This window comes from Dama dama, chromosome 5 (assembly GCF_033118175.1).
Source record: "Dama dama isolate Ldn47 chromosome 5, ASM3311817v1, whole genome shotgun sequence".
Taxonomy (NCBI): domain Eukaryota; kingdom Metazoa; phylum Chordata; class Mammalia; order Artiodactyla; family Cervidae; genus Dama; species Dama dama.
In genome coordinates this window covers 94,592,759-94,616,706 of record NC_083685.1, presented here as the reverse complement: position 1 = coordinate 94,616,706, position 23,948 = coordinate 94,592,759, and the positions used below count along the sequence as shown (strand labels likewise).

Sequence of the window (23,948 nt, the reverse complement as noted above, 5' to 3'; positions counted from 1 at the left end):
GAGGCTTCCTGTATCTTGCAGGGTGAGCTTGGGCAATTCATTTCTCCTCTCTGAGCTCCGGTTTCCTCACCTGCAGAATGAGGGGGAGCTGGGGGAGAAGCTTCCAGCTCTGGTGTTCTGAGAGCTTGCACAGGACTTGTCCCCATCCAGCCCAGCCCCCGGGGACCCCTGCGTTCAGAGCCTGGGCTGGGGGCGAGCGCAGGGGCCGCAGAGGAGCTGTACCCCAAGCTCAAGAGCCGCCTGTTTCTCTGTCCTCAGTGTTGTCAGGACCCACCCCCGGGACGTCGACTTAGGAAGAAAGCTCACTCTCGCCCCGTTTCACAGAGGAGGAAGGGAGGTGAGGCAAGGCACCAGGCCCATCAGCAGGCAGCAGAGCTGGGAATGGGCACTGAGACCGTCTCACGTCAGGCTTTCCGAGCTGGGCTCGGGGAGCCCGACCATGACGTGTGATAGATGTGGCCCTTATCCTGTCTGGGTACCTGTGCCCAGGTACCCAGAAATGCTGGTTTCAGGGTCGTGGAGGTGAATCCAGGACAGGATCAGTGAGGGGTTGGAGACGCCAGCCCAGCACTGAAGTTGACTGGGCACAGGCCAGGCTCAGATCCAGAGAGATGGATGGATGGAAGGGGGTCTGGGAGGTCAGGGTGGGGGTCCTGCCTTGGGCTCAGCAAGTGTCAGGGAGCCAGACGGGAAGCAGCCTTCTTTCCTCTCTGCCCTCCTGGCTGCAGAGCCCCAGGGCCTGCACGCTCCACCTGGGGGCCGAGGGAGGGCAGGGAAGATGTTTGGATACAGGATGAGTTCCTGGTGTGGGGAGGGCTTCAGCCAGAGGCCACTCCACCCAAGCCCTGGCCTGAGCCCCCAGCTCTCTTCTACCAGGTTTGTGGGGGGCTGACGCCTTTATCTTTTTCTTGTGACGGGTGGCCCGTGGTTTCCTGCCAACAACTCCTGTTTCCGGAGGCCCAGCAGGGCCGCCCAGGCGGAGTCAGGAGGGGCAATGGGGCTGGGCCTGGGTGGCCCCCCTCCAGCCCCGCCCCCATCTATCTTTGGGAATTTATTTGTCCACAGGCACGGCTGGCCCACAGTCCATCGCCTGCCAGGGGCCAAGAGCAGCTCTGACCACCCAAGGACGCTCCCACCCAACTCAAGTGCTGCCAACCGAGCACTGACTCCTGACCTCTGGGCGCACCTGCCCCACCCTGCTCTTTGTGAGGGGCTGGGGAACCCCTAGAAGCTTCGCCGCTGTAGACGCTGTGAGTTTGACACCTGGCTCACCCCTGGGGTGAGCCCCCAGCCCGGCCACCATGGCGCAGCGGCTCCAGGATGAGCTGGCTGCCTTCTTCTTCGAGTACGACACCCCCCGGATGGTGCTCGTGCGCAACAAGAAGGTGGGCATCGTCTTCCGCCTGATCCAGCTCGTGGTCCTGGTCTATGTCGTTGGGTGAGTGTGGACCCCCCTCCCCGCCGGCCCCTGCCACCAGCCCCCAGCCCGGGCTTGTCCTCCAGGCCCTGCGATGCCTCCCATGACCCCCAGAGAGCCCCTCTTTCTTTCCATGGCTGTCATCCCTCCTGACAAACCATTGCGGTGCCTTTCAGAAGGAACGGGAACCTGCTAACTCGCTGCCGAGATGGGGACGCGGGGGCGAGGGGCAGCCCTGCCCCCAGTCATATGGGGACAAGAGGTTAAGCCCTTGGGCTCTGAGGAACTGACTCACAGCTAACAGTTCCCTCGGGTGGTGGGAGGCACTGGAGGCCCCAGCCAGCCCCACAGAGCCCTTCCACCTCTGACCTCCCAATGCGCTGCTGAGGGATGGAGGCAGTGCCACGCCTTACAAGCCAGAGTGGGATAGACCCTGCTCCCATCTGCCTGCCTGAACTAGAGGCGTCCTGGGCTGCTTGAGACTCTGAGCAGAGACACCTGCAGGTTCAGAACACCTGGTGCCTTAAAGGCGCCATGTCCCCCAAAGGTCGGAGGTCGGCTCTGGCCCCGGGGGTGACAGCCCCTTTCTGGGCATCACGGGGCCTACCCCACCCTCCCAGGGCTGCAGGGGCAGGAGTAGCTGGGACTCACCTATGGGCAGCTGTTCCGGGGACCACGCGAAGGCCACCTTCCTGCTGCCTCAGCAGGTGCCGGTGTGCTCACACGTGTGGGGTGTGGCGCGTGTGTGTCATACCCAGAGCTCTGCGTGGTGTATGTGCCTCCACGTGTCTGGGCACCTGCTCATTGGGTGTGGCTGCTGGGTGTGTCTCTGGGACTGAGTGCCCTGGTGTGTGTGGGGGGGAGCAGGTGCACTTACAGTCACCCCACAGAGGGCTCCCGGAGGCCCCAGGGCCACTGAAGGGGGTTCAGCCCCTGCTGGGGGGTGTGGGGCACCAGTAACCCTGCCCCTCTGGTCTCCACATCCACATTTTTGCCTTGAGACCAAACCAGGGCGGGCCGACCAGGAGGCCAAATGGCGACCACATAGTCCTGGTTCCCCCAAGGCCTTTATCATGCCAAGCAGCCTCCCCTTGGCTCCATCCGGCCCCCCAGATCTCAGAACTGGGCAGGTGGAGCACGGCCACAGACCAGCCCCCCGAGACCTTTCGGCCTCGGCCTTCTGTCCACAAACCAATTTGATATCTGCAGTGTCACTGAGCTTGTGAGGGAAACGGACCCAGAGGGGAGCAGTGGGGTTTCCAGGTCACTCAGCAAGTCAGCAGCCAGTCCCAGTTTGAACCGGGGCCTCCTGATCCCCGGCCTCCTCCTCTCCCGCCTCACGAGGGAGAACCCTTCTAATGGGGGACCGATGTGTGTCCACCATTAGCCACACTCCTGACCCTCCAGGGAAGGGAGGGGTTGCTCAGCCTGGCCCAGTCGACCCCTCGCCCCAAGAGGCCGGGAGAATGTTGTCCTCACTGCGGCCCCCGTGGTTCCGTTTCTGCTTCCGGGTCAGCACTGCGAGCAGCGCCATGTGCCGGTCACAGACTGTCGGAGGGAAAGGAGACAGTCCTGCAACCCACCCCCGGCTGCAGCGTATGCCCCAGCGCGCCACCCGGTGCCGAACACGTGCCTCCAGGGTCGGGGACCTCCCTCCCCAGTCGGTACACTCAGCTTCCAAATGGACGCGGACTCCTTAGGGTTGCTAGGACTCAGACACTGACTTAGCCAGGTCCTCACAGCTACAAAGAGGCAGGATCAGGATCTGAATCCAGCCGTGTGGCTCCAAAGTCAGCCTTGATATCCTGGAAAGGAAGCATGCTCAGAGAAGGGCACTGACCTGCCCAAGTCACAAAGCAGAGGAAGGCAGGGTCCCTTTGAAACACCCCCTAACCTGACCCTCAAACTCTGGCCGGGGCTGCGACTCCTGCTGTCTCTGGCGCCCTCATCTGGCCACTTCCCATCACTGCACTGACCGCTCAGCCAGGCGCCCGCAGCCATTGACCAAACCCCGGCTGCACTTGGTCTCACAATCTGAGGTGTCAGTTTCTCAACTGTTCCACGGAGCAGTGGTTGGGGGACCCTCTAAAGACGTTGCCTGAAGGCTCAATAATTTGCTCTTTCCTGAGGAGGGATGGCCTTTCTTTAATTACTCCCACCTCCCAACCTCCCCTGGTGGTTCAGACAGTAAAGAACCTATTGTAATGCAGGAGATCCGGGTTCAATCCCTGTGTTGGGAAGATCCCCTGGAGGAGAAAATGACAACCCACTCCAGTATCCTTGCCTGAAGAATTCCATGGTCAGAGGAGCCTGGTGGGCTGCAAAGAGTCAGATGATTGGGCGATTGAGCATGGTAAGAAGGTTAGGACTTCTCTGGTGGTCCAGTGGTTAAGAATTCACCCGCCAGTGAGGGGAAACAGGTTCAGTCCCTAGTCTGGGAAGATGCCTCGGGGCAACTAAGCTCATGTGCCGCAATTACTGAGCCTGCACTCTAGAGCCTGTGAGCTGCAACTACTGAAGTCTGCGTGCCTTAGAGGCTGTGCTTCACAACAAGAGAAGCCACAGCAAGGAGAAGCCCAGCACCGCAGCTAGAGAGTAGCCTCGGCTCACTGCAACTAGAGAAAGCCTGCACGAAGCAACAAAGACCTAGTGCAGACAAAAATAAATAAATACAGGAATAATTTTTAAAAATTCAGGCAGTTAATTTACAGTTAGAGCTGCCTCCTGGGACGTGATGAGCTCTCCATACTTGAGGTGTGCAGGCAGTGGGCTGTCATTCATGACCTCGCAGGTCCATACATGGGGTATGCTGGGACATGTCCCTGTCTGGCGTGCTCTGGTCAGGGGAGGAGAGAGGTCCAGCTGCACACACAGGTGGATCTCAAGGGGATTTGTGAATGCCACGTGGGAAGGGAAGTCTGGGAAGGCTTCCTGGAGGAGGTGACAGTGATAGAATCAAGCTTAAGCAAAGGCCAGGAAACTGTAGTCCAGGCAATCTTGCTCTTGGCTTTCCCATGGGCCTTCTGTGTGCCCCTATATGGAGCACTTGAAGCCACATGCCTCTGATCCTGGAGTGTACCTATCAGAGATAAGGAGAGATACGAATTATCGCTGGGAGAGAGGTATCTGAGGACACTTCTACAGCATCTTCTCTGTATCTTGGGCTGTGTCAAGTTCCCTGGGATAGAGGTGGGGTACAGGGTGGACAAGGGGAGAGAGAGAAGCTGGGGATGGATTAGCTGGAACTTCTTGGTTCCTATTGACAGAAACCCAATCAAAATGAAGAGTTGGGGGTATTGATTGGTTTGTGTAACTGAAAAATCAGTGCAGGCTTCAGGCCTGACTGGATCCTCCACGATGAGGGTGTAGAAGCAGCACATTCTATGGGACATTGAGGAATTCAGGTTGGTCTCATTGGGTTCTCCAAGAAAGCAAACCAGGCTCTCCTCTTCTCAGCTCTCCTTTCCTCCATGGCGGCCTCATTCTCAAGACCTGTCCGCAGAGTGGAAAAAAGGCCACCAGCAGCCCTGGGGCACAACTCTGATCTCCTCCTCCAGAGTTCCAGTAAAGTCCCAGGTCCAACTCTTATTGACTGGGGTTGGGTCAAGTGCTCATCTCAGAACCAATCATTGTGGCCAAGGAAAAGGAGTATCCTGATTGGTGGAGCCTGGTTGAGTACCCACCTCAGTCCAGGCACTTCTGCAGGAAAGCAGAGTGTGATCAAAGGTCCTGGGGCAGGGAGGGAACAGCAAAAGCATCACTAGGACTAGGCTGGGGGAGCATGAATGGAGCCAAGGGAGAGGGGAGAGAGGAGCGAGTAGGGCCACTGCTTCAGACCTCTCAACGCTGAGCTGAGGAGCATGGGCTTTTTTCTGTATGTGGTGGGGGGCCATGGGAGGGTGTCTAACAGGGGAAGGCCCAGGACAAGCAGGTGCTGGTGTAAAGTGGGGCAGTCAGAGGCAGGACATCTGAGAAGAAGCAGCAGTGATGACAGGAGAAGGTGAGGCCAAGGAAGAAGCAGTGAGCAGGGAAGACAGGTCATCATCCCGCAGGCCCCGTGCTGGGGCCTCTTCAGCCTCTTCTGCCCACCATTGCAGCTCTGAGCAACATGACTGGCCTGGCCAGAGTTCCTGGCTTCTCAAGAGAGGTAGGAAACTGGAATTTATGGGTGAAAGGAACATCTCTTCATTTTTAGAGGCTGGCAACTCTTTCAAAACATTTAAAGACATAAATCATCAGCTTGACTTGTCTGCATGTTGATTAACTCCTGAGCCCCCAGTGTGGGCTGCAGCTCTGAACACAATCCTTCCTGGGCTTGGAGTCTGGTCTGGGCCCTCCCCAAGGATGCTCTGCCTGCTTGATAGTACGTGGCCCAAGGTTACACCCTGTATCACCAACCGCATGACCTGTCCTCCCTGTCCCATGTCAGAGCTGCCCTGGAGTCTGATCCAGCTCCTCTTGTGTCTCAGCCCCTCCCCCTACAAAAAGTTCTCTGGGTCTTTTGGTGAAAGCCAAGGGGAGACAGAGGGATGGAGGGATGCAAAGAATATGAACATGAGGCAGAGGAGTGGGCATGAGCATCACCATGTCCAGGCTGTGAGCCTGGAGGCTGGGGTAGGTACAGTTCTTTCCTGCAGGATGAAGGCACCAGAGAAGCAAGTTCTGTGGGGAGTTGAGGCGTTCAGTTTGGCCCAATTGAACTTTTGTTTTGAGATGGATTTCCCATGTCATAACATTCATCCTTTCAAAATATGCAAGTTGGTGATTTTCAGTATAATCTCAAAGTTGTGTAACCATTGTGCTCAATCGTGTCCAACTCTTTGCGACTCCATGGCCTATAGCCCGCCAGGCTCCTCTGTTCATGGAATTTTCCAGGCAAGAATACTGGAGTGTGTTGCCATGCCCTCCTCCAGAGGATCTTCCCAACTCAGGGATTGAATCCATGTCTCCTGCGTCTCCTAAATTGGCAGGCAGATTCTTTACCACTGAGCCACCATCACCACTATCTAATTCCAGAATATTTGCACTACCCCCAAATGAACTTCATTGGAAGGACTGATGTTGAAGCTGAAACTCCAATACTTTGGCCACCTGATTCGAAGAACTGACGCATTGGAAAAGACTCTGATGCTGGGAAAGATTGAGGGCAAAAGGAGAAGGGGACGACAGAGGATGAGATGGTTGGATGGCAGCACCAACTCGATGGACATGGGTTTGGGTGGACTCCGGGAGTTGGTGATGGACAGGGAGGCCTGGCGTGCTGCGGTTCAGGTGAAAGAGGGGTTGCATGGGGTTGCAAAGAGTCGGACACGACTGAGCGACTGAACTAAAATGAAAATGAACTTCACACCGTTAGCAATCATTCCCCATGGCTCCTTACCTCTTACTTTGCCTATTCTGGATATTTCATGTAGATAAAATCATACAACATGTGGCCTTTTTGTGTCTGGTTTCTTTTACTTAGCATCATGTTTTCAAGGTTCATCCATGTTGGTTATAACACATTTCAGTTTTTCAGTCCTTTTCAGGGCTGGATAATATGCCATTGTATGGAAATTCACACTTTGCTGGACATCTGAGTTGTTTCCACTTTCTGCTTGTGAATAATGTTGTGAACATTTGTGTATGAGTTTCTATGAGGATATGTTTTCAATTTTATTGGGTATTCAGTTCCTGGTAATAGCTTACGGTGAAAGGTGTCAGATTCTTGATCTCCAAAGAAGACTTAGCTTTGGGACCAGGGACCAAGCTTACTCACTCAAGAGTTTTTGTGTAGCAGAGTTTTATTAAAGTATGAAAATGGACAGAGAGAGCTTCTGACATAGGCATCAGAAGGGGGACGGAGAGTGTCCCACTCGCTGTTCTAAGCAAGGGAGTTATATACTTTTTAAATTAGTTATTACAATAAATCACAAGAATGTCTCAAGGTTGTAAAGATCTTACTAGACCCACTCCCATATTTTACATTTTAAGATAAGAGGGTTAGCCAGAAGGTTTTCAGGAAGGAGAAACTGTCCTCAAGCAGGATACATTGTTGTTATACAATCTTTAGTACAGAGTTTAAACTGAGTTGTTTGTTGTGTAATCATCAGTTCCAGGCTTAAAGAAAAAAAGTGATTTATGTGACTAAAACTAAGGAATGTAGAGAAAAAAAAGATGTTTGTCCTTTCTTCTTCCTTGAGAATTCCAGGTCCCTATCTCTTCCTCAAGAACCCCAGAGCTCTCCTTCTCAGGGACCCTGGACTTCTTGTCAACCTGCCTAGGAATTGACTCTCTCACTAGGTGTGCAGTTGCTGAGCCAATGGTAATTTCATGTTTAACTTCTTTTTTAATATTTATCTATTTATTTATAGGGCTGCCTCAGGTCTTAGTTGCCACACGTGAGATCCTCACTGGAGACTCTCTGGTTGTGGTGCCTGATCTCAGCTATTGCAGCACACAGGCTTAGCTGCTCTGCGGCATGTGAGATCTTAGTCCCAGACCGGGGATTGAACTTGTGTCCCCTGCATTGCCAGGCAGATTCGTAACCACTGGTCTACCAGGGAAGTTCCTCCACGCTTAACTTTTCGAGGACCTTCCAGACTTGGCCCTTTCCAAAGGGTCAAGTTAAGTTGGAGGTAACTATGAGATGTTTGGAGGCGGGGTGGGCCCGGGGCAAGGGGAAGGAATATGTGTCACCAGACATTCACAGTTGGAGCGTCAACATTTGGATAAGCTCTTCGAGAGCAGAATTTGGGTTTATTTGGTTCTTTTCTGTATTTTTCATGCTGAGAGCGGTCCTTGGCACATAATAGGGGCCTGATAAATAGATACTTGTTGAATGACTAAATGAATGTGTGGGATTGAATCCCGGAGGAGAGCGCAGAAGCGGAGATAGAAAATCAGGGACAAAGTGTGCCTGCAGCGGTGCACACAGGGTTCCGCCTGGGCTGAGAATAGAAGCCAGGGGATGGGGGCAGACTGACATTTAAGGAGGAATTGGTGAAGGAGCACCAGAAACCGTAAATAAATAGGATTTTTTTTTTTTTTTTTATGGGCTAACTGCATGCCAAGCACTGTGTTGATTTCCTTAAAGCGAACTCACGGGGACATCCTCCAGTCACCTCGACCCTTTCTCTTCTTGAGGCCCAGGCTCAATGAGGGGCTGCATTTGCTGAGTGAGCAGCATCTTTGAAGCAAGTGCCTTCACTTCCTTTTTAACTGAGAAATCCAGGGCTCAAGAGGTTTAGTCTTTAGCCTGAAGCCACACAGCTGGTGAGTGGCCCTGTGGTACTTGAACCTTGACCTCTGCGGCTCCAGAGGCTGCACTCTCAGCCGTTCCACCATGTGACCTCTCCCACAAGGGGCTGTTGGAGAAGAGAGACCAGGTCAGGGTGTTGTGGAGGGTGAGGAGGAAAGAATGGGAAAGAGAATTTCTGCAAGAGGAGGGGCTTCTGAAAATGCTGGTGTCTTTGGCATCAGGCCCCCTCGGTGGCCTTCCTGGGCTGGTGACTACGAGACCCAGTCAAGGTGAGCATGGCTTTGGAGGAGCGGGCCTGTTATTATCAGAACTAAGGTCACCGAGGCCAGATTTGCGCCTCCCGGGACTGACAGCCTCTGGGGGCAGACACAGCGGGAATGGCGACATTGGCTCCAGGGCACAGCCTCCATGTGACTCCCGGTAGATATGTTGATTCCAGGCTGCTCTGCGGAAAAGCGGGCAGAATCCTGGGCTGGGGCTTTCGAGCCTGGGGTTTGTCTTAGACACAGAAGGGACACTCCCTTCAGTTCAGTTCAGTTGCTCAATCATGTCCAACTCTTTGCAACCCCATGGACTGCAGCATACCAGGCCTCCCTGTCCATCACCAACTCCCAGAGCTTGCTCAAACTCATGTCCATCAAGTTGGTGATGCCATCCAACCGTCTCATCCTCTGTCGTTCCCTTCTTCTCCTGCCTTCAAACTTTCCCAGCATCAGGGTCTTTTCCAATGAGTCAATTCTTCGCATCTGGTGGCCAAAGTATTGGAGCTTCAGCATCAGTCCTTCCAATGAACATTCAGGACTGATTTTACACTCCCTTAGGCCTCTCTTTTTCCATCTCTACATGAGGAGATGGGTATGGGCAAAGAGAGAAATGCTGCTAGGATGTCAGGGATGGGAGCTGCCAAGAGGAGGGCCAGTGACCTCTCCTGCAGCAGGTTCAGAATACGGGGCAGCTCCCCATCTTCCCTGACAACAGTGACTTCAGATAGCCTACCTTCCCTGGTGGGGCTGGAGACAGGGAGGCAGGCTCGGGATGCTGAGCATTAGGAACCTCCGTTGGGCCTCATCTGTTGCCATCTGAGACCTGCAGGGGGCAGCAGTGACCAGGCTTAAGTTTGGGAGGAGGGGTCTGGGGGCCAGCACCAGGCTGGGGTGGGGGAGGGGGGTGGCAGGGAAGGGTCTTAGAGGAGAGGAGTGGACTCTAGGAGGGGAGAGGAGGACATGGTGGGCTGCCTTCCTGGGGCCTGGAGCAGGGAGACACCCCCAGAGAGCCAGCAGCGGCTCTGAGAATAAGAGGCCAGGAGAATTCTGTCTTGGGGCCTGAGTTCTGGGGGACAGAAGAGGGACTTTGAGCTCTGCATTGGACAGGTGGGTTAAAGGTGGTGTGAGCAGTGATAGAGGCCGAAACACACCCCCCGACACTCAGTCGCAGCCACAGTTGTGCTCACAGATTTGCCCTAGAGATACACAACTACGCTCTCTGATGGGTTCCATGGACACACACACACACACACACACACACACACACACACACTCTGACAGGGAATCGCCAAGATTCTTTCCTGAAGGAAGCGGACCACACCCTGGAGAGGAGTATTCTCCAGAACTCTCATTTGTAAGCAGCAGAAACCAAACCCAAACTGGCTTAAATAAAGGAAAAGAATTTATGAGCTCATGTAACTGGAAAATCCAGAAGTAGATTTTTCAACATGCTTCAGGTATGGCAGGATCCAGGTGCTCAAGCAGCATTGTCAGCAGTCCAGTCCTCTCCATCTCCTGGCCTGGCTTTTCCCTTAAGTTGGTTTCATTTTCAGGCTGGCTCTCTCCGTGAGATAACAAAGATGACTCACCATAGTTTTGGTCTGGTAACCACCTGGCTTAGCCACTCAGCCGAAACATTGTCTCTTTCCCAGTAATTCCCAGAAAAATTCTGGCCTCACTGCTCACTCCTCAGGATTCTGTGCCCATGCTTAGACCCATTGCCGTTGCAAGGGCGGTGGAACATTGCTTAGCAAGCCGTGGTCATGTGCCCCCACCATGGAGCTAGAAGGGAGGTTGGCCCCACAAAACCTCCCAGATTAAAAGTAAAGAACCTAGAGGAACAGGGGTTCTTTTTTTGAAAATGTTTATTTGTGTGGCTGAGTTGGGTGTTCGTTGCAGCATGCAGGATCTTTAGTTGTGTCATGAGAACTCTTAGTTGTGGCTTGTGGGATCTAGTTCCCTGACTGGGGATGGAACCCAGGCACCTAGCATTGGGAGCATGGAGTCTTAGCCACTCGACCACCAGGGAAGTCCCAAGAGCAGGGGTTCTTGATGCTGGGAGGAGAAGGCCAGAATTTCCCACGAAAGCTGGGAGGCCTCCAGACTGAGCCACTCCCACCAGGGCCTCATCTGGGGCCTGATGCTATAAGTCCCTCAAAAGCCCCCTCTGGCTTCCCTTCCAGTCAGTCCCCCTCCCCAGAAACTCCCAGCAGAGCTGAGATAATAGTAGCTAATGTCTGTCTGTATGGCGCTTACCCCACGTCAGTTTCCATTCTAAGTGCTTTTCCAGGCATTGACTCACAGCACAAGTACTGTTGCTACTCTTGTTGTTTACATTTTACAAGGAAACTGAAACAGAGAGGAACTGAATAGCTTCCCCAAATAATACAGCCTGAGATGCAAGCCGGGACTTGGACACCAAAGGTCAGGCTTTCAGGCATCACCACGCTCTGCTGTTTCTTAGTAGGAGGGACTCAGGAAGGAAGGAAATAGGGATGAAGACCGGGGTCCAAGAAGCTTGAAAAGTGAAAGTATTAGTTGCTCAATCGTGTCCGACTCTTTGCGACCCCATGGACTATGGCCTGCCAGGCACCTCTGTCCAAGGGGATCCTCCAGGCAAGAATACTGGAGTGGGTATTCCCTTTTCCAGGGAATCTTCCTGACCCAGGGATCAAACCCAGGTCTGTGCATTGCAGGCAGACTCTTTACCATGTAAGCCCCCAAGACGCTTGGCCTCCACCAAACCCTACTCTTGGAAAAGAAGCTGAAAGAGACCTGCAGGGGCTCTTCTCCCTGGGAATTAGTATTTTCCTAGTGAAAAGAAGGATGGAGCTCCCACACAGGGAAGCAGGTGAAGATTTCCCGCCTCCAGCCCCACACGAAGCTTTAGGAGTAGAGTGGCCCCAGAGATTCACTTGGGGACGGGAAGGGAAAGGACTTCCCCTTCCCAGGGGAGGGAGGAAGAGGCAGTGGCCCACAGCCTCGTGCCATCCCAGAGTGGCTCTGCCCAGCTCTGGCCCCTCTGCCCTCCTCATCCCCCTCCAGGTGGGTGTTTGTCTACGAGAAGGGCTACCAGACCTCGAGCGGCCTCATCAGCAGTGTGTCTGTTAAACTCAAAGGTCTGGCTGTGACACAGCTCCCAAGCCTGGGCCCCCAGGTCTGGGATGTGGCCGACTACGTCTTCCCAGCACAGGTGAGCTGACTGTGGGGAGGCACTTCCCACCCACAGGGTGTGCAGGCTCAGAGCTGTGTTAGGGACCCAGCCTCGCTCCTGTCTCTCCCTCTGGGCCTCAGTTTCCCCGTGAACGAGGGACAGATACAGCCTCGTAACATCACCCCACTCTGATGTCATGAATGTAGAGGCTGCTGGGGGTCCTGTGGGTTCTGGGGGCTGGCTGGGACCGTGCTGGCGTTCTCCAGGCTCTTCTCCCAGCTCAGAACCCTGTCTTGCCCTCCCCCTGCCTCTCACTTCCAGGGGGACAGCTCCTTCGTGGTCATGACCAATTTTATCGCCACCCCCCGGCAGGCTCAAGGTCACTGTGCAGAGGTGAGGACTGTTGCCCATTCCCTGTTTCTTGAACCTTCAGGAAAAAGTAATGTGGAAGAGGAGGTGCGCTTAAGTATTGGCGGGAAATCCTGATTAAGGCTCCCCGCGGGGCCATAATGATGGAATTTCAGGCGTAGATTCACACAGCGTGATGGCCCACTGTTGGCAGAGCTGAGGCTTCCCTCCCAGCTGTGTGTCAAGCGGGATGCTGAGCCTCAGTGCCTGCCCAGTCCCCAACACCTTCCCCCCTAATCCCTGCCGGCTGACATCAGCCCTGGGGCAGCTGGACACAAGCCCAGAGGGGTCTAGGCGGTGGGGGGACTGGGGAAAGGAGGCTGTGAGCAAGGGTCATCCTGAAGGGATCTCAGATCCTGCCCCACACCCTCCCTAGGGGCCTGGGGGTGGGGGTGGGGTAGGGTGTGTGTGTATCTACTCAGGACCCAACCCAGGGGGCCTGTGGCCAGCAGCTCTCTTCTCCCCCAGAACCCAGAAGGGGGCACATGCACGAATAATAGCGGCTGCACCCCGGGAAAGGCAGAAAGGAAGGCTCAAGGTAAGGCCGTTCCCCTCGGTAGCTCCAGGCTTCCTCCACCAGGAAGTCCTTCCTGCCCCCTCCCCTCCTGCCACCCCGACCTTGGCCTCCCCCATCCCAGAAGGTGTGTCCTCAGGCTTCTGCTCTTGGGTGCCCCATCACTGGGGGCTCCCAGGAGCAGGGCCTGGGGAGTCTCCTCTGCAGCGCCAGCTTGGGGTGGGTACCCAGGGCTTCCACCCTCACTGCAGGCATCCGCACGGGCAAGTGTGTGGCCTTCAACGACACCATGCAGACCTGTGAGATCTTCGGCTGGTGCCCTGTGGAGGTGGACGACAACATCCCATGGTAACGCCCTGTCCTTCCCGGGAGCAGGGAGCAGGGTCCCCAGCCCAGACAGAGGGGTGTCTGGATCTGTGCTCTGGGAAGGGTCTGTCCCCACTTCTTCCAACCCCACCCACACCCCATATGTGCCACCCAGGCCAAAGATGCCCCAGCCCCTTATCGAGGGGCCTGGGAGTCCACATTACAGCCCGCCCACCCCTCCAACGACACAGGAAGACCCCATGGGCTCTCACAGTCCCACCCTCCAGCCCATCTCCCGTGGGCTCGTGAGAGATTCCTGGGGAGAGGGTGGTGAGTGAGTGTGGTCTCCTCCAGCCCTGCCCTTCTCCAAGAGGCCGAGAACTTCACTCTCTTCATCAAGAACAGCATCAGCTTTCCACGCTTCAAGGTCACCAGGTTCGTGGGAAAAGCAGGCAGAAACGCAGGCGGCCCTCGGAGGCCACAACCTGTCACCTCTGTCACCCTGCACTCATGCTGACTTCCTTCTGGGGGCAGAAGCTCGGCTGGGCCCCTGTGTGTGGGGGCGGGGGGAGCTGCCTTCAGCTCCAAGGGCTGTGGGAGGGGCGTCTCTGGGGCCTGGGAGGGAGGGGCCCCCTGAGCTCCTGGGCAGGGTGGGTACCCTCCCAGCTGGCATGCTGCCGCCACCAATGCCTTCTTGCCCACGCAGGCGCAACCTGGTGGAGGAGGTGGACGCCCGCTACATGAAGACCTGCCTCTATCACAAGACCTTGCACCCTCTGTGTCCCGTCTTCAAGCTCGGCTATGTGGTTCAGGAGTCAGGCCAGAATTTCAGCACCTTGGCCGAGAAGGTATGGTGCCGGGTGCGTGGGGAGGCCTGGACCCCAAATCATCAGGCCTTATTTTTTGACCTGGGTTAACAGGCCCAGTTAACCACCCCATCCCCCCAAGTCTCTGGTTCTGGCTGACCATATATACAGACCTATCCCTTAATAGTGGGGGCCCCTGAGACGCAGGCCTATGTCTTCGGCAGGCCCTGGCATGGACCTGGCACTGAGGAGGTGTCCAGAATGAATGGCCATAGGAAGATATGACCTGGATGTCTTCTGAGGGCTCACTGTTTTTCTTTTTCATTCATTAGTTAATTTTTGGATGCGTTGAGTCTTCATTGCTGCATGCGAACTTAGGCTACTCTCTAGTTGGCGCGAGTGGTGGCTACACTCTAGTTGCAGTGAGCAGGCTTCTCGCTGCGGTGGCATCTCTTGTTGGGGAGTATGGGCTCTAGGGCACAAAGGCTTCAGAAGTTGCAGCACACAGGCGTAGTTGTCCCACAGCAAGTGGGATCTTCCCAGACTGGGGATCAAACCCATGTCCCCTGCATTGGCAGGTGGATTCTTAACCACTGGACCACCAGGGGAGTCCTGCCTTTTAAATATTAGATAAAAGCAACTTAAATCCCATGGTCCATGCCCTTGAGAAGTCCTGTGCCTGCCTGGGGTTCCTGGGAATTCTGGAGGAATTCTCAGATGTGCAGTCGTGTGGGGTTCCGAGAGGAGGGAAACCTTATAAAGAGCACAAACCAGCCTGACTGGGTTCAGATCCTGGCTCTGGCCTGAACGAGCCACATGACCTCAGACAAATTCCCTACCTTCAGTGTTTCTGAGCTTGTACTCCTGTGAAGTGGGAGAAATAACAGTACAAGTCTTGCAGGGTTGTCCTGACGTCACACACAGGATGGCACTTCAGTGCTGCCTGGCCTGAGGCATCCAAGGTACATGTTTCCCTGTGATTCTTTTCATCAGGCTCCCGAGGGACTCAGAGATGGAAATCAGTCCCTTTCTGTGACATCACCCACCGAAACAACTCGCTCACCATTTGTTGTTGTTTAGTCGCTCAGTCTTGTCCAGCTCTCCTGCAACCCCATGGACTGTAGCCCGCCAGGCTCTTCTGTCCATGGGATTTCCCGGGCAAGAAGACTGGAGTGGGTTGCCGTTTCCTTCTCCAGGGGAATCTTCCTGACCCAGGGATCGAACGCACGTCTCCTGCTTGGCAGACGGATTCTTTACCACTGAGCTACCTGGCAAGCCCTCATTCACTATACCTTTATCTAGTATGGGGGTCAACAAAGTTTTTCTTTAAAGGGCCAGAGAATAAGCATGAGCCACAGATCATATGGTCTCCATTCCAACGACCCAGGGCAAAGGCAACCACAGACAATAGGTAAACAAACTTGGCCCTTAAGCCTCAGTTTGCCACCCCCTGGAGGGGGTTTACTCTATAGCAACACACAGGACCAGAAAGCTGAATGTTATAGTTTTCCCCTTTCGTAAAAATCTCCCTACCACTCCGACTGGGAACTTCTCACCCATCACCATTGTCTACAAGCATCTAGCCTCCCGCTTACCTGCCTAGCTCCCCTGCTCTGACCTGACCCCCAACTCTCCTGGTGCTCAGCCCACCCCCACCTGTTCCTGATTCTTGCGTCGCCCAGAGGAGCTTCACTTTCTCAGGTCCTTTCTTCCCAGCCCATGTCTTTACAGGCTTACTTTTAAAAATATGTATTATTCACCTGACTGCACCAGGTCTTATTGAGTCACATGGGATCTCCGATCTTCCTTGTGGCGTTCAGGTTCTTCAGTTGCAGCATGAAAACTCTCATTTTCGGCATGTGGGATCTAGTTTCCTGATCAGGGATCGAACCTGGGCCCCCTGCATAGGGAGCAGAGAGTCTTAGCCACCAGGGACATCCCTACAGACTCACTCTTTAATTCAACAGTGATTTCCTTGCCTCCCATGCTAGGACTCAGGAATCAGTGCAAACGAGTCAGTCCCACCCTTGTGGAGTTTATGGTCATGGGTGAATAATCAAACAAAAATAAATATATGGCTACAAAGTAGCACATGTTTTAGAAGAAAATGCTTTAGAAGGAATCACAGGGGCATATTTGAGACTGAGGGTAGTGGTTAGGGGAGGCCTCTCAGGAGAAGTGACCAAAGGATGAGAAAGAGGCAGCCTTCTGGGAATGCGGGGTGAGGGAGGGGGTGACTGCATGTGCAAAGGCCCTGCGGTAGGAAGAATTTGGTGTATTCTAGAAACTGGAGTGTGATGGGCAGGAACTGGGGCCAGAGATGGTGATAGGGCCTCAACCCTCAAGCAGCTCCTCAGAGTCTCTTCTGAAACAAACAGCTAAACAAAAATGTTCCCTCTTCAAGAGACTGCTGGCACCAGTTATCAGGCAGGAGTTCTTGATCCTATACCCTGGATCTTGAGCTCCTGTGTCCCTGGCAGGGTGGGGTGGTGGGCATCACCATCGACTGGCACTGTGACCTGGACTGGCACGTGCGGCACTGCAAACCCGTCTACGAGTTCCATGGGCTGTACGAGGAGAAAAAGCTGTCTCAAGGCTTCAACTTCAGGTGCCTGCTGGGCCCCGACCAGTGCATCCTTCCTTGGGGCCCTGCGGGTTTTTCTACTCCCATCATCCCTTGAGATCAAGCAGCTGTCCCCAGGAGGGGAGCAGAGGAGCCTGGGAAACTCCCATCCTCCTGGGATTGGCCAAGCAAGGAGTACAAGCTTAGAGGCCTGAGCCCCACCCCTGGCTCTCCACTCCCTTGAGGCCCACCTGGCCAGGACTGGCTGGGGAAATTGCCAACGTCAGGAGTTAGGGTGACAGTTTAATACAGCATTCCTGGAATGAGGCTTGGATTCCTGCCTACAATTCCCCTTCTGTATAATATTGGGGGGCATGGGACTTCCTTATGGACCTCTAAGGGCTCCTGCATCCATGATGCTCTGGGAACTCTCGACCCAAGACATTTCTCCATCATTCCTGCGACCTCTCCCCTTCCCCAAGGTTTGCCAGGCACTTCGTGGAGAATGGGACCAACTACCGGCACCTCTTCAAGGTGTTTGGGATTCGCTTTGACATCCTGGTGGACGGCAAGGTGAGTGTCTGGTGTGAAGGGCAGCCCGAGACACATTCTTGGTTCCTGCTGGCATCTCTGGGGTGTCTATGGTCATAGGCGACGGGAAGTTGGATGGGCCTCATTCAGTACTTCTACATCTGATAACAGAGGTGCTGTTGCAGGCAGGGCTTTCCATTCTATGACTACACTGCCCCTCTACCTCCCCATGTCCAGGGTGGCATAGCCAAGGTCAAAACCCAGGGCTCCTGACCAGCAACTGCATCCCTGTGCAGAGCCAGAACTGTGGGCAGTGGGCTGTGGGGCCAGCAAACACTGGAGGGTGGGGAAGTCCCCCTGCCCCTGGCCTAGTCTTAGGGCTTCTGAGGAAGGCCTTGTCCACCAGACCTTTCTGACCATTAACCCTTCCTTCCCCTGGGCCCTGCCACCAGGCTGGGAAGTTTGACATCATTCCCACAATGACCACCATCGGCTCTGGGATCGGCATCTTCGGGGTGGTAAGTGCTGAGGCCGTGCGGTCACTGTGCTGGGGTCAGTCCCTCTCCTTCCACACCTCAGCAACAAGTCTCCCACCCCAAAACCTGACCAAAATTGTCCACTCTTTCTGAGCCCACCCCACCTCTCTAGACCCACAGCCTGTCTGAGGAAACCGAGGCCCAGAGCTGGGGCAAGACAGAGGTGGGAGGGGACCTGAGTCCAGACAGGACTCAGCCTGGGCCCCGAGGTCAGCAGGGGTGGAGGTGGGGTGTGCAGGGTCCTGCCCCTGTCCCCAGACCCCTGTGCTCTCCCCTCCACCTGCCCCCTTCAGGCCACGGTTCTCTGTGACCTCCTTCTGCTTCACATCCTGCCCAAGAGGCACTACTACAAGCAGAAGAAGTTCAAGTACGCGGAGGACATGGGGCCAGGGCCGGTAAGAGAACTCCCCCAGTCAGCCCTTCGGAGGCTTCAGGCCCGCACGTCTGTGCCGGGGAACCAGCTGCTTCCGGGGGGCTGACCTACCCCCCTCCCCGATTCTCACACAGGGAGAGCGTGACCCCGCGGCCACCGGCTCCACCCTGGTTCTGCAGGAGAACATGAAGACATCCTGACCTCCGTCCTCGGCTCCTACTGGACGCAGCAGGAGGGGAGCCCTGCTCCCTGGGGAGCTGGTGGGGTCCCAGCCAGGGCAGAGGGGTCCCCCTGCCAGGGCGGAAGTGTCTCCCCAGGAGCTCTCCCACCCTCTCAGCCAGGCAGACACCAAGTTGCCGGAAGCTCACAATTCTGGGCTCCAGCTCCAACTCTGCAACCCTCCCAAGGAAGCCTTCCCCAGCCTCAGCCACTCCTGGCCCCAAGCTTTGTGCCTGTCCCTCTGGGCCTTCATCCATCCGTCCTGCTCCCTTGGGTCTCCAGACCTCTGCTCTCCCCAGTGGCAGCCACTAGCTGCAGGTGATTATTTAAATTTAAATTAATTAAGATTGAATAAAATTAAAACTTCAGTTCCTCCAACTAGCCACATTACAACTGGTAAATACACATGTGGCTAGCAGTTGCCCTACTGAACCACAAGAAATGTTTGCAGCATCGCAGAGAGTTCTGTTGGATGGCTAACCTTGAACCCTGTTTCCTACTGGCCCCAGATCTCCCTGGGATGCTTGTCAACAGTGCTGGCACTTGAGAATTCCCTGGTGGTCCCGTGGTTAGGATTTTCACCTCCAATGGCCAGGGCATGATCCCCTGGTTAGGGAGCTAGGATCCCACAAGCCATGAGGCCAAAAACAAACAAAGAAATCCAAAAACAGTGCCGGTACCTGGGCACACCCCAGATCTCCTGAACCAGAATTGCCCGGGCTGGTCACATGGTCTCCGAGGATAGCATAACCCTTCAGGACCTAAGTTTTAGAACTGCTCCTGATGGGATATCAGACTTCATTGCAGCCAGCATCACCTGGCAGGTGATCACCTGACAGGCCTTTAGCAGGTGTGTAGTGTGCTCACAAGCCACACAGTGTCTCATGCACACACACACACATGCACTTACCCACATGCACACCCTCCTCCCATCCACACTGTGTGTTTGAACAGCTTGGGCCCTGCAAACACAACCATCTGAACACACCTACACCCCCAGGCACAGACTCATGGTCCACGCCTTGTCGCCTCCAGGGGGATGTGTTATCCTGAAGTGTGTGAGGCCAGGAAGGCCCTTCTTAGTGATGGATCCTTACTCAGCTACCTCTGGTCAGGGTGGGAGCCTCAGCCAAATCCTGGGCTCTCGCCTGTGACCCAGCCACGGCTCCCGAGGCCTGCCCAGCTCTGTTAACACAAGGTCTGAGAAATCAAGGGGTGGAGGATAATAAAAGGAATGGTGAATGAGTTCAAACCTCTGCCTTCTGCCTTTTCTTTCCCGCCTTCTCTGAAACTCAGCGTTCCCAGCTGTGAAACTCAGGGCCAAGCTGAGTGATCGTTGAGGTCCTTCTGGATCTCTCCATGGAGGTGGTGAGCTGACCCTTAAGTCCTGAGCCCCACAGAGGCAGTGCTGGGGATCGGTTCACCTTTATCCATGGGCCACTGTCCTGGCACAGCCCCAAACATTGGCGCTCTTCCCAATCTTCCACACGCCCCTCTCCCGGTTTATAAAGGCCTAGCACTGGGACAAGCAGAGACCCCAGGCGTGGCATCATGAAAGCTGGGCTGAAGAAGGGGCTGGCTGTCCTAGCAGAGAGTTGTGCTGGAGTCCCAAAGAGGAGAGGCAGGTCTTGAATGCAGACAGTATGGAAGGGGTCTCCAGGCACCTGGGCGGAGGGCATGACGTGAGGTCATGCACGGAGGGCATGACCCTCCAGCCACATGGGGTCTCTGGGCACCCCCATCACCATGCTCTGTCTAGACCAGCATTGTCCAACACCAGTGACAGAACATTTTCTATCTGTGCTGCCCAATGTAGTATTCACATGTGGCCATTAAGTATTTAAAATGTGGCTCACGCAACCAAGGAACTGGATTTTTAATTTTATTTGTGTTAATTTAAATCGCCATATGTGGCTACTGGCTACCATATTGGACAGTATAGGCTAGTCCCACCCCTTGCCCTCAGGCCCTTGGCCTTCTGCCCTCTTCCCTAGCCAAGAGCCCTGTCTCAGATTTTACAAAACAGGAACTTTCCCTCTTCTTCCCTCCCTTCCTTCTCTGGATCTACCTGGTTTTGCACCTCCTGTCTCCTTCCCTCCTGAGCGAGCAGAGGATTCCTTCTTGATTTCCAAACCTCACCCAGCCTGGAGACCTTCCACTGAAGGCTGTCTCTCCTCTCTCTCCCACTCCTGCGTCTGCTCCCCTCTTCCACCTCCTTCTTGCCCATGTTTCCCTGCTACTTGGCCCTCCCTTCACTGCCAACACCATTCCGGAAAGACCAGTCTACACGTATTCCCTCTGCATCCCCCCCTCTATGATTGGCCTCCAGCCCCTACCACCTTTCTAGATGCCCTTGCCAAGGTTACCAGCAGTGCCCTTGTTGCCACATCCAAGCGGACACTTCAGCCCATATCCTGCTTGGCCTGTCAGTCTCTGACACTGTTGGCCAAGCCCTCCTTTGTTGAAAGATTTCCTTTCAGCAACTCCTAGGTCCCACCCTCCCCTGATTTTCCTAGCCAGCCTGGTATATAGGGAAAAGATAGTTTTGAATTGCAGCTCTGCCACTATTGTCCTTGGGCAAGTTGTTTAACTCTCCAAGCCTCCTCTGTGAGTCAGGGATAATAATAGCCTCTACTCAGGTTGGGCTAAGATAAGATATGTAAAGTACGTAGCCTGGTACACAGCAGTGCTCTGCCCCTCCATCTATCCTCTCTGTCAATGGTGGAGTCAGCAAGCCATCCCCAGATATGTAGTCTCTACAGTGATACCGCCTTTGGTTCTTGGTTGGGTATGAGTCTGCCTAGAAGCTGCATTTCTCAGACACCTCTTGCAGCTGGCTCTGGTCATGTGACTAAGTTACAGCTAATTGGATGTTTGTAGAAGTGTCATGTGACACCTTCTGGGACCTTTCATTAAAAGAAAGCTGGTAGATCCTTTGCCCTCTTCTTTATCTTTGTCTCCATCTCACTGCCTAGAATGCATATGTGATGGTTGGAACTCTAGCCATCACCTTGAATCATGAGGACAAGAGTCAAATCCAGAGGTTGCTGGAGCAGTGAGTGGAAACAGTCACATCTGGGGGGGGCTTCGTGGAGCAAAACTGGAGCAGAACTGTTGCCCCCAAACTAGGTTTACCTTGTAGTGGGTGTCCAGCGAAAAGACACAACCAAGCCAAAGAGTGGGAGAAGGAAGGATTTATTACTTGTAGCAAGTAAGGAGAACACTGGGGATTTTTCTCTGTAACAGTGTCTCTTGGGAACAGCAAAACTGGGGAAGTTTCAAGCTTAGGGCACATGCTTGTTATTCATGAAGAGGCTTGGGGAGTTTACACATCACAGAACTGGGGCAAAGATTGACAGGAGGGTCAGAAAAGCTCAGCATCATCCCTTAGGTTCCGGTGGATCTTGTGGTTGAATGGGGTTTCAATTCTGCAAAACAACTCAAGAAAGTGCTTCAGGCTAAACTTTACCATTGAAACGGAGCTGGGGGGTCTTTACAACTGATGTATCATCTTTGCTGCTGCTACTTCTTTGCCTGACAACAGTTGTTTGATCCTGAATTCTTTTGTTCCTTTACAATCATTAATTACTGGGACCTGTTCATTCATTACTGAGACCTGTTCAAAGACACGGAGAAGGCAATGACACCCCACTCCAGTACTCTTGCCTGGAAAATCCCACGGACGGAGGAGCTTGGTAGGCTGTAGTCCATGGGATCTCAAAGAGTCGGACATGACCAAGCAACTTCACTTTCACTTTTCACTTTTATGCATTGGAGAAGGAAATGGCAACCCACTCCAGTGTTCTTGCCTGGAGAATCCCAGGGATGGGGTCGCACAGAGTCGGACATGACTGAAGTGACTTAGCAGTAGCGGCAGCAGTTCAAAGACAAGCTTTGTGGCCAGGCTTAGATCACAAAAGTGGCTTAGGGCACAAATGACTTCTCTTATGCCAAAATGCTACATTTGGTTCTTTTTCTCTGGGACTCCTTACTTTATCTGCTTACAATACCAACTCAGGACTGTTTTCCCTGAGGCTCTTAGGTGGAATTTCTGTTAGGTAAGTCAGAACTGCTTCTGCCTACTACAGAGATTTTGGGGCTTCCCTGATGGATCAAATGGTAAAGAATCTGCCTGCAGTGCAGGAGACCTGGGTTTGATCCCTGGGTTGGGAAGATCCCCTCCAGAAGGAAATGGCAACCTACTCCAGTATTCTTGCCTGGAGAATTCCATGGGCAGAGAAACCTGGTGGGCTACAGTCCATGGGGTCACAAAGGGTCAGACATGACTGAATGTCTAACACTATACTACTACAGAGATTTTTTTCCCCCTAAAACAGTCTGTGTATTTGCTCTGAGTTATCTCACCCATTCCCATGGCTCTACTGGAGGCCCTTCCTGACAGCTCCTCAAAACTTCTCATTGGCCCAGCTCTCTTCCCTGAATTCCAGCCCCACACATCTGGTCCCCCAATTGCCATATAAAATTAATTATTCACTCAACAAACATCTTTCATGCAATGTGTCAAGCTGTGTGCTGGATGAGTCAGGCACAGTCCTGCCCTCAAGGAGCTCACAGTTCAGAGAGGGGAACAGGCAAGTAAACAGATGCCGTAAACTTCCAAGGAGGTCCCTAAGGAGGGTTGCTAACCCATGCTGTGCAGTGAGGTCATAGGGAAGGGTTTCTGGTAGGAGGAGCATTGAATCAATCCCTGAAAGGAGTAGAGCTGGTGGTTAGGACTGATGTCATGGAGGGCCTGATTAGATCTATTCCCAAGGTATTGGTGAGCCATGGGAGATTCCTAAGCAGGAGCTGACTGGTTGGATTTGTGTTTCTGAAATATTGCTCTGGACACCAGGTGGAGAAAAGCCCTGTGGGTGAGGGTGGTGGGGGAGGACGATGAGGTTACTTGGGGCTGGGAGTCCCAAGAGGAGGTGGCTGTAGAAATTCAGGTGCAAGAAGACAGTGATCTGAGATAAGGGAGGGACAGAGAAGTAGAAACAAGTGGCTGGATTCCAGGAATATTTAAGAAGTAAATTGGGCAGGGCCTGGTGATCTACTGGTTGGAACAGGAAAGGGGTTGGCTATCAAGACTCCCAGGTTTCTGGCTCCAGATTGAGACAGGGACGCAAGAGGCTAGGTTTGCGGGTGTGATATGGGGCTCTGTCTTGGATAAGTGGTGAAGTGAGGTGCCAGAGGGTATACAAGTGCAGAACATAATTGAACTAATAATTGATGAACTCGCCAGGGAAGAGGTGGGCCACCTCGAAGGTCAAGACCTCCCGCCCCAGCTAGGCTATTCCTGTTGCCTGCTCATAGGTCCCTTCTCCAAGTGAGAACCCGACTCTGACCCGAGCATTCTGTTAGGACCGCTTCCCGTTTCCCCTACACCCCACGCAGCAGAAGGCTAAACTCCTGAGTCTACCATTCAAGGCCTTTCTCCCTGGCCCTAGGCCTGGGCCCCATCCAGTGGCTGATCTCGCTTCGTCCTTCCCCTAATACACACTGCGCCTCGTCCCCGCCCCCGGGGGCGGGGGGTGCGCTCTTGCCCCTGCCAGGCCGAGTTGGCTGGGGGACAAAGGGTAGTGACGCACTCGTACCCTCCAGGCCCCGCTAAGGGG

General features: G+C 54.1%; 1 protein-coding gene across 2 annotated transcripts; it reads left to right on the top strand.

Moving 5' to 3' along the window:
• Window positions 1–99: 99 nt before the first annotated feature.
• On the top strand, window positions 100–21,261 carry P2RX1 (purinergic receptor P2X 1). 2 transcript variants are annotated; one of them, XM_061143141.1, is made up of 13 exons: window positions 100–337; window positions 1,066–1,438; window positions 11,966–12,113; window positions 12,396–12,467; window positions 12,951–13,020; window positions 13,248–13,344; window positions 13,657–13,737; window positions 14,009–14,150; window positions 16,589–16,716; window positions 17,154–17,244; window positions 17,655–17,720; window positions 18,032–18,133; window positions 18,246–21,261. In XM_061143141.1, the coding sequence occupies exons 2-13, from the start codon at window positions 1,302–1,304 to the stop codon at window positions 18,309–18,311; spliced, it is 1,200 nt and encodes a 399-aa protein (XP_060999124.1). In that variant the 5' UTR covers window positions 100–337; window positions 1,066–1,301; the 3' UTR covers window positions 18,312–21,261. The 2 variants fall into 2 exon arrangements, with proteins under 2 accessions (XP_060999124.1, XP_060999125.1); XM_061143142.1 differs by lacking the exon at window positions 100–337 and having other exon boundaries at window positions 1,056–1,438.
• The last annotated feature ends 2,687 nt before the right edge of the window (window positions 21,262–23,948 follow it).

Bases quoted from the DNA above. Each gene is read 5' to 3' on its own strand.
- P2RX1 (XM_061143141.1), top strand. From the start codon at position 1,302: ATGGCGCAGCGGCTCCAGGATGAGCTGGCTGCCTTCTTCTTCGAGTAC. The intron at 12,468-12,950 runs GTGAGGACTGTT...CTTCTCCCCCAG, and splicing joins CTCAAGGTCACTGTGCAGAG to AACCCAGAAGGGGGCACATG. The intron at 18,134-18,245 runs GTAAGAGAACTC...ATTCTCACACAG, and splicing joins AGGACATGGGGCCAGGGCCG to GGAGAGCGTGACCCCGCGGC.